Source organism: Acomys minous (assembly GCF_964271855.1).
Source record: "Acomys minous genome assembly, chromosome: 17".
Lineage (NCBI taxonomy): Eukaryota > Metazoa > Chordata > Mammalia > Rodentia > Muridae > Acomys > Acomys minous.
The window spans coordinates 53,459,082-53,475,710 of NC_140500.1; the positions used below are offsets into that span (position 1 = coordinate 53,459,082).

General features: G+C 51.4%; 1 protein-coding gene across 9 annotated transcripts in view; it reads left to right on the plus strand.

Moving 5' to 3' along the window:
• The window catches only part of IQSEC1 (IQ motif and Sec7 domain ArfGEF 1), a 337,559-nt gene that overhangs the window by 178,017 nt on the left and 142,913 nt on the right, over positions 1-16,629 (plus strand). The window contains exon 1 of one of the 9 annotated variants that reach the window (XM_084765771.1): positions 5,463-5,840. The exons of 6 other annotated variants lie outside the window; for them this stretch is intronic. In XM_084765771.1, the coding sequence (XP_084621897.1) occupies positions 5,818-5,840 (23 nt within the window). In that variant the 5' untranslated portion in view covers positions 5,463-5,817. Of the gene's footprint in view, positions 1-5,462; positions 5,841-16,629 lie in introns of those variants that run through there. 2 more of the 9 variants (XM_084765774.1, XM_084765765.1) reach the window with 2 other exon arrangements.

Genomic DNA, 16,629 nt, shown 5'->3' on the forward strand with positions numbered 1-16,629 from the left:
CATGTAGGCCTAACCTGCTTTGGGTAGCCCATGCAGTACTGGGTAGCCCTGGTTGGGGAGAAAAACATGTTGGTTGGTGTTGGCCTGGACTGGATGCTGCAGCCTCCATGGGAGAATAAGTGAGTATGCCAGGCGCTGGCTTAAGAGGACCTGCCTGAGAGGTGGGGTAAATGGGAAAAAGAGGGGGTGTTACTGAGTGCTTAATTGTAGGAGCCTGAATTGGGGGTATGGGGCAATTCAGGCATCCACCCTATCTGGCACCCTCACACCAGCCCAGGGTTCTATGACTGGCACTCGGCTCCCCATGCTGTGTGAGACCATAGGGATCAAGTTTGTTCCATGGCAGTGTTTATGTGGATGTCTGTCAGTGGAGGGGACCGGCTGACACATGAGGTACATTGACCGTAAAAAGCATGCAGGAAGTCCTGAATGTGACCCTCAGGACCCCATAAACCAGGTATAGTAGTGCACACCTATAGGCTAAGCACTGGGGATGTGGAGGCAGGAAGATCAGAAGTTCAAGGTTACCTACATCTCTACTGCATTAGAGGCCAACCTTGGCTACATGAGCCTCTGCCTAGAAAAATTTAAAAAGTAATTGAAAAATCCTTCAAACTTAAAGCCCTCAGACAAGTTCAGTTCAGGAAGCAGAGCTCCCGGGCCATGGACAAAGCTTGAGGTCACTGCCTCACAGCTGTGACAACTGGGGAGCAGCACAGCCCTGTTCAAGGTTGAGAACTTCCCAACCCAAAGTCCACAGCTGATGGTAGAGGTGGCTCCGAGTCTTGACCACTGGACTCACTGCCTCATGAGAGATGGGGCTTAGAGCATGAATGGGAAGACCCCCAGCCTAGAACCACTGCATCTCAGGTGTGGTCCTATATCATTCCGTGCTCCAGCCTAAGTTCTTGGAACTTAACACTCAGCAACACCCCCTCTTGTTCCAATTCACCCCACCTCCCAGACTGGGCCCTTCACGCCAGCTCCCGGCTCTGGGCATGCCCTCTTATTCCCTCTGGAGGCTGCAGCGTCCAGTCCAGGGCAACACTAACCAACTTGTTTCTGTCCCCAGTCAGGGTTACCCAGTACAACTGGGCTTTTTCAGGTGTGCCTATGAAGCACCATCACCAGCCTTGGCAAGCTGGGTCCAGCCTTGACAATCTGGGTGCACCTCGGAGGCATGCCTGGCAAGGGAGGAACTGATGCCAGCCCTTGTGTTCTCAGATGCGCACTCCTTCCCAAGGGTGCCCTGAAGACCTTCCTTAGCTATCTCAGAGTAGGAATCTGATCTCCCCTAAGCTAGGGGTCGGAGCACCCAGTGATATCTGCTGTACTGTGTTTGCTGAGAATCCAGAAGCCCACTGAGCATTTCCAGAGGTAATTGCTTAGAGGCCCTGCTCCTTTCTCTTGCATGTGAGGGGACGGGCTGTAAACAGTGGAATCCCTATCTCAGCCTGCCCCACAAGGTCTCCTGCATTTAGAACACTGGCCACAACTATGTTTTGGGAGGCATGTGATGCGCAACTGCAGCATGAAAGGGCCTATGCTTTGCAGAGTCTGTGATTCAGCCTTCCAAATGTGATGTTGAGCAGAGAGCTGGCTGCAGAAAAAGGACACACAGTATGAGGCCACTTACGTACAGCTCCAAATACTCACAGTCAACTACAACTGCTCAGGAGGCCTGTGTGTGGACAACTGAGTGGGGAAGGTTCCCTACAGATCATTCATGCACACATGGGAGGTTGGGAGCTGGGCTGGGGAGAGGATGTTACAGGGTGTGACCCCCACCCCTACCCCGCAAGGCTTCCAGTATATTTATCAAGTGTTTTTTCATTACAGGCAGCTGATGCATCTGAGTTCACAGTGTTCATCTTTATGTCTTTCGGAGATTTTAAAATATTTTAATGTCATAACCATTTTCAGGATCCATGAAGTACTTTCTATTTCCTGCATGCATGCATATGTGCATGAACACATAGGAAAAGAGCTAGATGGATATGCTTTGGACGGATGAGAACCATTTCCTCTGCAGAGATGAGCAAGAGTAGCAACCCTGGGGCTGAGGGGAAGAGGAATGTACGTACTTCATGAATAGTCTTGGGGGGGGGGTTCGAGACAGGATTTCTCTGTGTAGCCTTGGCTATCCTGGACTCACTTTGTACACCAGGCTGGCCCCGAACTCACAGCAATCCCCCTGCCTCTGCCTTCCCCAGTGCTGGGATTAAAGATGTGCACCACCACGCTTGTTCATTCTTGATGGGCCTGGTGAAGCACACCTTTATTCCCAGCATTCTGAGAGGTGGAGACAAGCAGATTTCTGTGAATTTTAAGCCAGCCTGGTCTAAACAGTGAGATTCAGGTCAGCCAATGTTACACAGACTCTGTCTCAAAAGAAAAGATGTTCTTCTTATTTTTCTGCAATTTTCATCTTACTTACTGAAAGTGTAAAGCTTCAGAAAAGGGGAAATACAATGCTGGGGCTTGAAGCATTTGTGTTCTGGTGGCTGGTACTGGTAAAGGGGTACAGACACTGTAGCTGCACAGTTAGGCCTGTGATCACCTGAAAGGGGGATGGGCTGCTGTCCCTGTGAAGATGGTGCAACACTGAGATGCATGTCTGCCTGCCTGGAATGACAGACTGGCAGATCTCCTTGTCACGTGCCAGCAGCCTTCTCCCTCTTCCCAAATGCTGTTTTGCTCCTGCCTAGGGGACAGATGGCCACAGGTTAGAAGACAGAGACACTCTGCCTGAATGTCCCTGTCAGCCTGCAGGTTGGAATTTTCCAGTCTATGAGGTAAAGTCCTAAGACAGGAAGTTTCTGGAATCAGCCCTAGAAGCTGCTTCTTCTCCCAGACTGCAGGGATGAGATGGGGACATGAGTCCAGAGCCTGGCTATGGCGTGCCTGGTGTCAGCCTCAACTAGGTGGACTGATGGGTGGTCCTGTCTTACTGTCCTAGCCAGGGGCAGTCATGCCAAGGCTGACTGTCACTCTCTCCCACCTCAGGCATCTGGTCACAGCTGAAGTGGACAGGCGCAGTCTGCCGCAGCACTTCTGTGACTTTGAAACCTCTTGTGCCCTTGAGCTTCACACCACCACACTAAGACTAAGCAGTCTGACCCTCACTTGGAGATAGCATACTTTTGACTCCCTGTTACTTCCTTGAACTCAGGAACTTCTGGGGTCTCAAGTTAGAGATCAGCTGGAATGCCAACTGTCTGGCTTTTGGAGTCTCTTTTACCTGACCAGACCTAACTTGGTGCCAGGCAGAAAGCGCCAGGTGTGAGAACAACTGCTGAGAGCTGTCCTCAATGCTTTGTCAAAGTCTGAAAGCCTCGGTAGCTTGTTTCTGAGTGTGGAGGTCTTTATCACTTACTCTACTTTAAAATCGAGTATAACCGAGATGTGTGTGCCTCTCTGGAAGAAGGGCCAGAAAAGATACAGGTGTGTAATGGATGTCATGGGTCCAAAGAGAGGACGAGAAGGAGCCCATAATGAGGACTTCATAGCAGAGTGCACTCAAGGTAGCCAGTTCTCCATCACAGCCTCAGTTTACTTATCTGTGAAATGAGAGTGGGAAAAGAAGCTCCTCTTTAAGAAGGTTGAAAAGGCATTGCTTAGGCACAAGCACACTGGTGGGCTTGTATTACCTCAGTGTTAGTGCCATCTTCCCACTGCCTCTCTGAGAGACTGTGATTAATTACACATCTTTCTGATATGTTCTCAGCTATGAAAACAACAGGACTCCTTCTGATGCTGTGGCAGTATTTTGACCTTGATAAACTATAGTGCAGCTCATTCAAGAAAGAGAGATTGGGACCATTTACTATGTGCTAAGCTTACATAAATCTGAATTATTCCTATGGCAGCATTCTTCTGAAAGGGGCAGGCCATGGGAAGACTGGCTATTTCCAGAGTCCCCTGCATTTGGCCACCCTGCTACCTCAGCAGTTACTATGCTGCACACAAGGATACTCTGCCCAGAGAATGAAGTCCTCCTTATCTGGCCTCTGTCCCTCTTTGCTGTGCAGCTTTCTGTAAGTTGCTCCCTGCCTCTGAGATCCGTTACCTCCCTAATAAAAAAACAGAACTCAAGAGTGAAGCACCCCTCTTGCCCTAACTTCAGTCGATCTGAGAGGCTAAGAGAAAGAAGAAAATAGAGTCAGCCTGGCAACTGCCACCCCCAGCCACAGGAGTCACACTCTCACTGCCTCATCTTTCCCTGTGCCCCTCCTCTGGACTCAGGCCAGACAAAGTGCTGGCTGTGCCACCCTCTGTCTGTTAGTCCTGAATGAGCTCAGCAAGGGCCCCTTGCCCCAAGGTGTGTGAGTTAAAAAGCATCCCTTATGTACAGACTCAGCTGGGTTTGAGATTCCTGACTGACACTTGGTAACTAAGCAGCCTGCTCAAGGAGGTGTGAGGTACACAGAGGGGAGAGAAGGTGAATGTGCCGGAGAAGAGAAGCAGGCATTTCTCACCTTCATCTCCTCTTTGCCACGTTGCTTGTGCTAATGTCTCTCAAATCCGTCTAGCTTCTTTCTGCCTCAGGGCCTTAGCACAAATTTTTTGACCAGAAACTGCCCACCGTAACAGTCCACTGGGTGAGGGTTCGTGGAGAGGCCTTCTTTTCTCTGCCCACAGGTCAAGAAGATGGTTCCTACCTCCCCCTTTTCTCTTCTGCTTGGTTGAAGCCTGGTCTGATTGTCAGGCACAATTCACATTCCGACTTTCATCCCTCCCCCACCCGCACCCATCCCCACCCCCGCAGCCACCGGTTAGAATGTATCCTTGATGAAGGCAGATGCTCCGCAGGCACACTGGAGTTGATGGGAAGAGGAGGAGGAGGAGCGAGGAGGGGCACCACAGCTAGAACAGACTGGCCCCAGCCCCGGCCCCACTCCCTTTAGGTCATGACTGGCAGCAGTGACCCAAGCTATGTCATCTGCTATGCAGTTACTGTATGTGGTCAGCCCTCCAGAACCAGTTACACAACTGTTATGATCCCATTTTACAGTAGCGCATCTGAGAATCACAGGAGACACTGTGCTTGCCTGAAGTCTCATGGCCCCTAACTCCAGGGCACAAGATCTCCCGAGCGCTTAGTTTATTTAGTGGCTTCTATGTTTCCATGCCAAGAACGAAAAGCTGCCCTGGAAAGCAGTGCCATCATTACATTCTTTGGGCTGTGAGCGCATTTTAGCAACGGATTTCCAGGTTTCCAATAAGGGCCAGAAAGAGCTACCTTGGTCTCAGCGCCAAGGCTCTTGATTTTGCAGCGGCACCGCAGGGCGGCCCTGTTTGATGCTGCAGTTGCCGTGGCAACGAGCACTTTGGCGATTGGTCCAGCGAGGCCGCACTACGTTGCTCCTGGAGGGAGGGGGGCGCTCCTGCACTCCTGTCCCTCCTCCGGATGCTGCGAGAGCAAACCGGCACAGACACCCCCCTCCCCCAGCTCTCCCCTCCTCATCCCAGCGCACTGCCACCCCGGATGTGCAGGAGGGAAAAATCCCAAGGAAGTCCCAGGTAGCAGCGAGGCAGACGCCCCCGCCCAACCTGGCGACCATGGTGACTTGCCGTCTTCCCAGGCTTCTGGGCACAGTGTAAACCCTGCGTGGGAGGACCCGTTTGGAGCCCCCTGCCACACATTACACCAGCTTTTCTAGTTGAACCTGCTAGTCCTGGGAAAGTGACTGCCCTTGGCTTTCATTTTCTTCCTTTCCACCTCGCTTGAGCATCCTGCTCCTCCTCTGAGCCACCTTGAGCCTCCTCAGCCCAGGCGGGAGAGAGAGAAAGAGAAGGAAATCAGACTTGGGCAGGATGGCTTGCCGAAGACGCTATTTGTGAGTATGGGAGACAGGTTTATACTAACGCCTGAGGCAGAAAGGACCGCAACTCTTTGGAGCGAGGGGCTTGGTTGAGGGTGGGCGGGTGGCTGCTCTGCAGGTGGCTTCAAGGGGGAGCAGGCTTGCCTCCAGTGTTTGTCCCCTGCGGCAGAGGCAGAGGCAGTGTTGTTGGTGATGAGGAGAAAAAGGATCTTAGTCAGCAAGTCTTCCTTGAGCTGTGAAAGTCCCCTGCTGAAGCAGGCACCCACCTTCTAATCCATAAACGAGGGTCCCAGACTCATGGCCATGGTCTAGACTTTTGGCAGTGTCCCTGGCAGGCCTGTTAGGGAAAGCTTTGATGTTGAGAAGCCCATGGCCTGCAGCCAAGCCAGGTGGAAGGCCATCAGCAGTCTGAGACAGTGGCAGGAGATGGCATCTTCCATAGACAGGTGAAGGTGACAGCAGTGTCCAGCTGTCAAGTGCAGGTGTAATTTGCTGGTACCGGTACCAAGCACCCGTCTGCTGGGCCTGATGCCAGCAGCGGAGGTGGAGAAAGTCGGGCTTAAGGTGGTGACATCACGGGACTAGGTATTTATGGAAGCAAAGCTGTGTTTGGTGAAGCCAGGCTTCCCAGGGGGCAGTGGGATTCAAATGCTAGTTTCCTTCTAGGCTCTCTGGGGGCTGTGCAGCTGCTGTTCTGGGAAGAACAACCTTTTCCCCTTGTGGGCGCTCTAGGCCCGGGAGACTAGATGAGGTTTGAGTCTGGTCTCTACCTGCCCTAGGCTATCTGTTTAGTGCTTGGATGCTTCTAGGGACAGTTAAGTGATCTTGGATCTTGTGAGGTTAGAAAGCAAGGTATGGTATTCTTGAATTGGGATCAGCCACCAGGGCTGGGAGAGGGGGCTTGCAACAATTTGTAGGAAGTCATCTGGGGGATTCAAACTCTCTCAAACATTCCTTGAACTCGCAGAGGCCCCAAGCCCCACAGTAATCCTCCAAGCCCTCCTTAGGCCTTGCCTCCTCCCCTCCTGCGAGGGGTGGTTCCCATGCTAATGAGCCTGAAAGAAAGTAAACATAGCCCGTGGCTGCAGCAGCAGGCTGAGCTGCTAGGCCCTTGCTGGAGCCAGACCATGGCTGCTGCTGGCTCTTGGTCTGCGTTTTTCAGTGGAAAAGGCTGTGAGTTGTTGGGTTTTTTGTTTTGTTTTGCTTTTTGTTTTTGGTATGAGGGAACGATACAGGGTCTTTGCTGTCCGTGACAAGGCCAGAAAATAGTAACGCTTTCCCCAACATGGGACTTTGCCTCACCTTTGGAGAAGGTGCTTGCCAGGCAGCAGACTTCTTTCTACCTGCTGGTATAGGAGTCTCTGGTGTCGGAGAAACCGACAACTTGCAGGGGCCACTAAGCTGCTTGTGGAGGGAAGATGTCATTAGCATGAAATCTGACAATTGTCAAGGAGAGCAGCTGGGCCCAGGGCCACCTGAAAGGCTTTACTTGGGCCGGAAGGAAGATAACTCCGCCCCTATTTTGAAATAGGGGAAGCTGAGGCTGCAGGAGTCACCCGTGGAAACTTGGCATGCACTGGCCTAGGCATGGGGCCTGGGCTTTTCATGGAAACCGTTTTGCCAGGATCACTGCTTCGTCGCATAGAGTCCACTATGCGTCCAAGGTTCACTCAGCCTGTCGAGGGCCAGGGACTTGTGCCTGAACACACAATCTTAGGCAGCCCTGTTGGCAGCACCTGTCTGGAGATCAGTGGTCCCCACCTCCCTTCCTTGGAGGTCTCTCCATTTTTCTATAACTCTTGGGGCTCTGTAGGCCGAGCTATCTCTAACCCCACCTCCTCCTACATTTTGATGCTGTCAGCCATCCCAAACAGATTGGCTGCAGAGGACTGAAGATCAGTTATGGCCTCTGCCCTTGCAGAGGGTGTGGAGTCAAGCAGGCCTTGCTGGTTTACCTGCTAGGCACTCAGCAGTCTCTCTGCCCACCATTAAATTCCACTCGACCAGGGCAGGGTCCAGCCCGGCACAGGGACTCTCACTAACTGCTGCTCCAAACTACTGGTTCCCCAGGCCAGTCGTGTAGAATGAGCTGATGGCTGTCAGCTCAGAGCAGTCTTGTGCCTGGCCCTGCCTCCCTCAACGGCTGCAAATTAATATGATCATTCCCTTTATATAGAGCAAGAAACTGAGGTACAGAGAGGAAGGAACCCGACTGGGGCTCCTGGAGCTATGTGCTACTGTGGCTTTAGCAATTCTGCCCCTCCCCCAATATGCGGCATCCCAGACCTGAGCAGCCATGTGTTCCTATGTGTCACTCAATCAAGGTGTCCATTGGCCTAGAAGTGCTGCCCCCCACCCCCGTCAAACAGACACACTGTGTGTCCTATTCCACCTTCCCACCCATTCTCATTCCTTTTGCCCCCTGAATATCCTACTGTGTGTCACTCTGAAAGGTAAACATATCACCTAGAGAAGTGGGTCCTCAGTCGCCTATGGAGGTGCCCTGGTGATGGGATAAAGGTAACAAAAGCAACACATATAGCATCTGAGTAGAGAAGTCACAAGGCCTACACTCCTTGACCAGGCTGCCTCTGACAGTTTAATCAGCTTAGTAGCACTGTGAGGAAGGTACCCCACCCTGACTGACCACAGCAGCATCTTCACCATCACAGCTGAGCTGGAGTGTTGGCTAGGCACATCCAGGGGCTCCAGCTTTATGCAGTAGGGTTGTAAGGATTTGGAGAGCAAGGTGCTGGCTGCCTCTTCCCATGCTGTGGTCCACCCATCTGTCCACTAACTGGATCATTTATTCACTGCCTGGAACTTCCTGGCACCTCAGGACTAAAGCTGCAGACCTCCCATCCTTCCATTCTCTAACTTCCCCACTGGTCTTCCATCTACCTTGCCACCATGTTCAGCTTGTTGGGTGGCCAGTCTGCCAGTCTGCCTTACTACTAGAATATCAGCTTACCTGATAGCGTTAAGCCTCAGGGACCTCCAGCACCTAGAAAAGTGCCAAGTATATCACATGCCCAAAGGATAAATGGTCAAGTCCTGGGTGGTGCCACACATTGTCCTAAATGGGGACTACAGAGCTGTGAACTACAGGCTCTTGGTATGCATTACCTCAGTCCCAAAACAGAGTGGTCTCCACAGTTGGCTGAGCCCTGAAGACTGCAACTGGCATTTGCTACACAATCAAAGAGAGCAGGAGCCTCAGAATATGCAAATGTCATGTCCCTTAGCTCATTGGACCACATCCCTTAACCCTAGGAGGTTGGGCTATTCTTACCTGCATTGTGCAGACCATTCAACTGAGTCATAGGACAACTTGTCCCAGGCAGGGGTGAACCTGGGCAGTCTTCACCCCAAAGCCAAGCTCCAACCTATTATCATGCTGAAGGGAGTTGCTGAAATGGCAAACACTGACTGAGTGTGAGGAAAAGGGACAGATGAACTAGCAGCATGGGTAGGGCCCTGTGGCCTGGTTCCCAGTGTCACAGCTCAGTGTGGACTGAGCAGAGCCACGGAGGGTGGGGCTAAGGTTGCAGGAAAGTAGAGGAGCAGGATCCTGACTTGCCCCTTGGCCACAGTGAGCAGTTGGGGCAAGCTGCAGGAGTCAGGCTAGGCTGAGTAGCTGTACGTTCTTCCTTGCAGTTAACAGTGACCCCATGTTTCTCAGGATGAGGCACTTTGCTTATGGGGTTTTGGCTTAGCTCGCTCTCGGATAACTTAAGGCTTGTACTCTTGTCCAGCCCCTACACCTCTGCCATGTTGAGTCTGTGGTTGGCCCATTCTGCAGGGAAGTGACTTGCTCAGGTTCATAGCCAGGAATTTGCCTGGCTCCAAACCCAATACCCTCCTCACCAATTGTCATCTGTGCATCCTTGGGGCCAGGGCTGGTAGGTAGGATTCAAAGGAAAGGAAGGGTCCAAGGGTGGCCAAAAGGCCTAGGTGGCAGGACACTGGTCAGGTGCCCCTAAGAAGTACCTGCACGTCATGCCCTTACCATCACTTTCAATAAATCTTTGTCCAGATCAGCTCTATAGAACACAGGATTTAAAATATTTATTTGTTTCTTCATTCATTTATCCATGCATGCATTCGTTTGTTTATTTATTACTGTATGTATGATGGGGAGGCACGTGCCATGGCACATAAGTGGAGGTAAGAGGACAACTTTGTGGAGTCAGTTCTCCCCCTTCCACCTCCTCTTTGTGGTTTTGAGGGTTCAACTCAGGGGGAGCTGTCACTGAGTTGAGGCCAGCCTGAGCAAGATGTCGAGCCCCCTGCCTGTGTTAACCAAGATAGATGTCCAAATGTGTTTTGTGTGACTTGGTTATACATTGAGTTTTCTAGGAATGTGACTGCTTTCGAAGTCAAGGGAAGATCAGATTGTGATATGTTGGGAGCTCTGCCAAGAGCTGTCACCACCCAGGGCATTATGTCCCCAAGGGCAGCAGCCTTCCTGGGAACAAGGTTACCCCAGCAGGTGCCTGTGGGATCAGTTGGCTAAGAGTGGCCACTGCTTGGCAAATGGCTGTTCACTTGACTCTAGGTCTTCCCCTGCCTGCAGTGTTCACGTGGAACAGGCTATGGTTTTGAGGTGGTGTGGGAATGGGCAAGCTTTATTGTGTCTGCACTTCCTTTCAGAACACAAATGGGCAATGCAAATTGAGGTGGCATAGAGTAAGGGGTCTTTGCAGTGATAAGGTTATTGTGTTTAGTCTGGTTTCATAGCCTTGGATTCAACCACCTGTAGATAGAAATTGGTGGTGGTGTGGGGTGTGTGTGTGTGTGTGTGTGTGTGTGTGTGTGTGTGTGTGTGTGTGTGTGTGTGTGTGTATTTGGGGGAGGGTGTCATTTCCAGAAAGTTCCAAAGAGAAAATCTCAGATGTGCCTGGCCCTATACCAAGCACTTCATTGCACCCACAGGAATCCATCGATGTGCAGACACTCTGCTGTGGCTTCCTCTCCTCCACAGGTCTTCTATCCCTGCAAACCTGGCTCTTTACTGTTAGTTACCTCAAGTGTGTGGGCCTGTGATGGTCACATCTGCAAACAGGCTTGCTCCTGATGTATGGACTTTTCACACCATTGTTCTTCCAAACAGCACAGTGTCACCACTATTTCCACAGCATCTTCCCAGCATTTGACATGTTGTATTACCTGGAGATGGTTTTAAAGTATTTGGGATATTAGGCATGGTAGTGTATGCTTGTAATTTTAACATTCAAGATGCTGAGGCAGGGGGATGGAACGTCTAGGGCTAGGTATCTGAAGGGGTCCTGCAAGCCACTCCTTTTGAGTACCAAGGGAACAACCATTCTTGATCTCACACCTCCACTGTCTTCCTGACTTCTCTTATCCCTCCTGTCATTTCCTCTATGCTCCCCATCCTTTCTAGCAACCCACTCTGGGGCTGCTACAGAACCAAGCCAGGCTGTAGAAGGTCCTGGAAGCACAGAATGGAGCCCAAACTACTATAGAGAAATCACCCCTGCTAAGGGCAGCCTGGCCCTCTAGTCTCTCTGGCTGCTCTTTCCTGCCCTGCTCCGTGTAGGCACTCCATTTGGCTCCTCTGTTTCCTGATACCCATTGTCTCCTCTCTTCACCCCAGGACAGCAAGAGGTGCTGGAGGGCACAGAGGTCTGGATGGACAGGACAAGCAGACAGGCTGGCCATCTGCAGGGTGACTCCTGAGAGCCACATGCTCCATGGAGGCCTGCGCTGGGGCACTTCTCCCAGTCTCTAGGATGAGAAACTTGTTTCCGTGTGCTCCTGGAGGCTGTGCCTTGATGTGTGTGTGTGTGTGTGTGTGTGTGTGTGTGTGTGTGTGTGTGTGTTCGTTCGTTCGTTCGTTATTAGTGCTTTGCCATTCTACCACATGGACACTCTACTCAAGGGATGAGCAAGACTGAGGAGCTTGTGCGCTATGGAGTTCTGAGGTATTACTGTTTGGAGAAATGACTACAGTGTTGGCAGGAACTCGCAATATTATTTTTCCGTAACTGCAGATGAGTCTAAAATTATCTCAGAGTCACACATTTGATTTATCTGGTTTTTGTTTTGTTGTTTGGAGAGGTTGGTGCTGGGAATGGGATAAGTGTGTGATATAATACCACGCTGCACACAAGCCCCAACAAATTCACCCTTTAAAAAAAACTGAGGCTCTGAGGACTGGAAAGATACCAGAGACCTTAGTTTGGTTCCCAGCACCCATCTCAGGCAGCTCAAAACTACTTGTAACTCCAGCCCTTTTCTGTCCTCCACAGGTACCTGCACCCACATGGCATACACTCATACAGAAACTGTGCTGGGTGGCTTTTATGTCAACTTGACACAAACTAGGATAGTCATTTGGGAAGAAGAAACTTCAGTTTAGAAATGTATTTACCAGATTAGCCTATGGTGCATTTTCTTAATTGGTGGTGATGTAGGAGGGCCCAGCACATTGTAGGTGGCTCCACACCTTGACAGGTGGTCGTGGGTTGTATAAGAAAGCAGACTGATCAAGCCATTAGGAGCAAGACAGTTAGCAACATTCCTCCATGGCCTCTGCATCAGCTCCTGCCTCCAGATTTGAGCTCCTGCCCTGCCTTCTTTTGATAATGGACTATAAGTTGCTTTTGGTCATGGTGTTTACCACAGTGGTAGGAGCCCTTACTAAGACAGACACATACACATATAAGTCAGTAAAAATTTTTAAGAAAAATATTTTTTTTAAGAGTTGAGGCTCAGATGAAGGGTCTATTGGCTCAGACCCTGGTGACTGTGGAACAGAGGCTGGCTGCCTCTTGCTCTCTGTCCCCTAAGATACCCTGTGGTTACCACTCTTTGCTACCCTCTTCCCTATCAGCTGAGACTACTTTACCCTCTTTTCCAAGGCTCAAGCAGTCCCAGCCCTTAAAGGAAATAGTATAAGCCCCTCTGGAGGCTAGTAGATCTGACTATCAGTCAGCTACTGGAGCAGGATCTGGCCCACTGTCCTTGGGCACTTCCCAGAATTCCCAGCCCAGCCCAGCCTGAGGGTTCCTCTCAAGAAAGCCTCCCCTCTCCCCTGGGCCTGTGAGTCTGCCTGGCTGTCAGCCATGCCTGCTCTCCCTCTGCCCAGAGCCACATATGCTAGTGATGGTACAGTCCCCACGCTCTCCTGAGCCTGCTGCCGCCACAGCAGGCGGCGGGGACAGAGACAAACTGAACACTCCCGCAAATGCCATTTTGAAGACAAAAATGGAAACCAGTCAGCTAAAACGAAAAGGTTACGGGAAACAAGGCCTTTTGATGGTTTTGGTGTTCTACAAATTGACTATTCTGTGAATTGGCTTTCGGCAAATTGCCTTGTCTCAAACTAAGAGGGAGGCGAAGCAGGGCCAGTGAGCTGGACTGGATTGGGGTTGTCAAAGCCAGGTGGGTGTGGTATGGGTTAGGACAAGGCTCGCTGGACGTCTGCAGCCATGCCCTACCTCCCCACTTTGTCTCGCATCCTGGGATCTACTTGAGGTGTGTGCAGAGCGGGAGCACAAGTGCCTATGTTTCACACAGCCTGGCCTCAGAGGGGTGGAAGCCAACTGGGGTTGAAAGATAGGGAGGCTGAAGCATGTCCGGCCGCAGGATGTCTCATTTGCCCCAGCAGCTCCATTCCTCAGCACAAAGACATCTATTTGGAGCGGCTCGAGAGGGGCATGATACATTTTTAATTGCCGTGGTGCTTGCTGACATTCAAAGCCTGTCTCTTGGCAGCTACTGCATACCACTTAGTATTTCCTCCATTTGTTCTCCAGTGCCATTAAGAGAAATGTCCCCAGATGTCTCAGACCCCTCACTCTTGGTGGGACTTCAGTCCCTGACTGTCTCCAGAGCCGAAGAGTGATTAGGCCACCTTGGCAGAGCTCCCAGGACCAGATGGGGTCCAGTATGTGGGGATAACTCAGACCGCTCCTCTTCTCTCCAGGAAGCCGTTCTCAAGGACCTTGAATCTGTTGCCTGTTGGCAGTTGACTTCAGTAGGGGTCTTAACTTTTCTGAATCCATTTCCTCTTCTGAGTTTCCACCTTTGTGGGGTGGCTGTCAGAGCCTGTAAATAATGTCCTTGCCTGGCTGTCCCCTGGCATCTCCTTAGGTCCCTCCCCAGTGTAGCATGGTTTAGGAAATACTAGGCCATAAGAAACATGAGTATCTATTGAGCTGAGGGAACAGATGTATTAACCAGGGGTCTTTGGGTTGCAAATGATCAACTCAAGTAAAAAGCAATTCAAATGGATGCCACTAGTAGGCAAAGACCTGGCTCTTATAATGGCTGGGCTACGCACAGCAACTCCCAAGGCTTGGCAACTGTCCCATGAAGGTTCTTAGCAACTTCGAGCCCACTGGCCAGCCCTGGGACAAATTGGCTCCCCCAAAACAACCCCAAGGCTGAAAGCCAGAAAGTCGTGGACTGGCTGCTTCTGCCATCCGAGAACTAGATGCCTGGGCAGCCCTGCCTGAACCACTGGACTGGAAATATCAGTTAGAAGGGAGCCAGGGGAGTTTGGGCACATCAGAACTGAGCCTGCAGCTTGCAACCTGCCTCCCTGGCCCCACCCTGGGCCCCATGTGGAGTCGGAAAGTTAGGCTACAAGGCAGCAAAGCTTGGGACCCCATGCTGCCTCCAAAGTACCACAACTTCCTCTCCTCTGCTGGCTGGGGCCTATACACAAGAACCCTTTTCTTTCTGATTCATCTTTTCCATTGGTATTTCTACAACTCTAAGCCATGCCAAGGGTTGTATGTTCCTCAAGAAAACTCATCGTTTATTCTAGACAGACCTCAAACCCTTCCTGGCGTCTTACATCGGGAAGCCCCTCCCAGCAGGGTTGAACCTTCCTGATGAAAAACAGAGGAGAAGAGAGGTGGCATGCCCCCCTGCTGACTGCCTAGGCCTGAGGCTGTTCCTGGAGTCTTAAGGAAGAAGACTTCTTGAATAGTGAGGTCACAGGCAGCCTAGGGCACTGTGGCTGGCGTTAACATCCCCCATGCCTGACCAGGCGGGGAGAGCAAGAGGGACTCAGGCTGACCCTGGAGCATCTACAGAGAAGAATGGAAATTCAAAAGGGGCAGGATCCCCTCGGATTCATACCCTTTTAGAGTGAGGACCCCTGTCATCAGAACTCCCACTTCTTCTGGAGCATTAGTGAGGGGTCCCATGGACAGGGCAGATGCTGGCCTGGCTGACGCCCTGCAGCATTCCAGGTTAGGCTATGCACAAGGCCGCTGGACACGTACCCTTGCCTCCCTTCTGTTCTTGTTCTTCAATCATATCCTTGGCTTTGCCATTGGCCTTGGGAAGGTGATTTGTCCAGTGAGTCCCTTAGAGAGTAGGGACTCTTCCCCAGGATCACCTGCTGTAGTGGGAGGCCAGGTTATGGGGCTGAGCTTGAGACTTGTGTCTGTAGGGCTCTCAGATACAGACTCAGCATGCCAATCACCCCTGATTCTAAGCATATCTAAGGCTTACTCCCTGCTCTCAAGGACCAGCCCCCAGCCACCCTACACCTTGCCCTGCTTCTAGCCACACCTGTCTCCTTTGGGACCTTTGAGTCTTTCCTTTTTACTTCTGGGACTGCTGCCCCCAAGGCCAACTCTGGCTTTGAGGCTGCTGCTGAGTCTTTTTTTTTTTTTTTTTTTTTTTTTTTTGGTCTTTTGAGACAGGGTTTCTCTGTGTAGCCTTGGCTGTCCTGGACTCGCTCTGTAGACCAGGCTGGCCTCGAACTCACAGTGATCCGCCTGCCTCTGCCTCCCGAGTGCTGGGATTAAAGGCGAGCGCCACCACGCCCGGCTCTGCTGCTGAGTCTTAACCAGTCCTCCTGCAGTGACTTTGGACCACCTCAGTCCCTCAGGTTCCAACTGGTTTTTTCCTGAAAGTTCCTAGTTGGCACACAGCACCTGGAGTTACTGTTCTGCTTGTAGATGTCTCCGGACCAGTGGAGCCATTGGAGAACATAGGATGCTTCCTGCGAAGGGAAGTGTGGTGGATTCAGTACACATGTGTTGAGTGAGCGCAGGATAGTCTATGGGTCTCTTGCAGCCTGTAGCCTGCATGTCATCTCTTTCTTTTTCACACATGCTTGTCTATTGATACATGTGGATCAGGCCTAGGCTGGAGGTGAATCTTGGTAGAAAAAGCCAGAGGGACTCTGGTGGAGACTAAGGCAGCTGTTGAGGCTGAGGATACCAGTACCCCACTGTGGTTGAACTCAAGGTGAGGAGTGAGAGAAAAGAAATCCCAAAGACCTCACTGACCCTGGTACCCATAAGTACCCATGGCAGTACTATCCTGATCTCATTGACAGAGTGTAAGGAGATTCCAGGAAGAGTCTGCCTGTCTGGGACTGTCCTCCCCTTCTCACTGGACTCCGTAAAGATGCCCCTACCCCTGGCTCAGGACAGGTTCTCCTCTCTAGTGCTACCAGCCTCCCTGAGGCCAAGGGCACCTGGGGACCTCTGCCAAGGCCACTGCCATCTGCTAAGAGAAGCTCTGCCTCTTGAACAGAGCAGATACTGGGGAACAGTGCCTGCTGCCACACCATCTTGCACCCCAAAATAGAAGTGTATGCACCCCACTAGCTTGGCATGTAAGGCTTGATCTTCCTGCATCTGCTCCTTCCTTCTGGTTCCAGTCAGGGTGCTTGTTTATCTTGAGAACACATTAGCATTAGGGTGTGAGACTCAGAGGGCCTGGCCCCTGCAATCCCATGCACGTTTTCCCTTGGATACTGTTGACTTGGCAGGAGAAGGACCATTTAACCCAGAACTGGGCGTCTTCT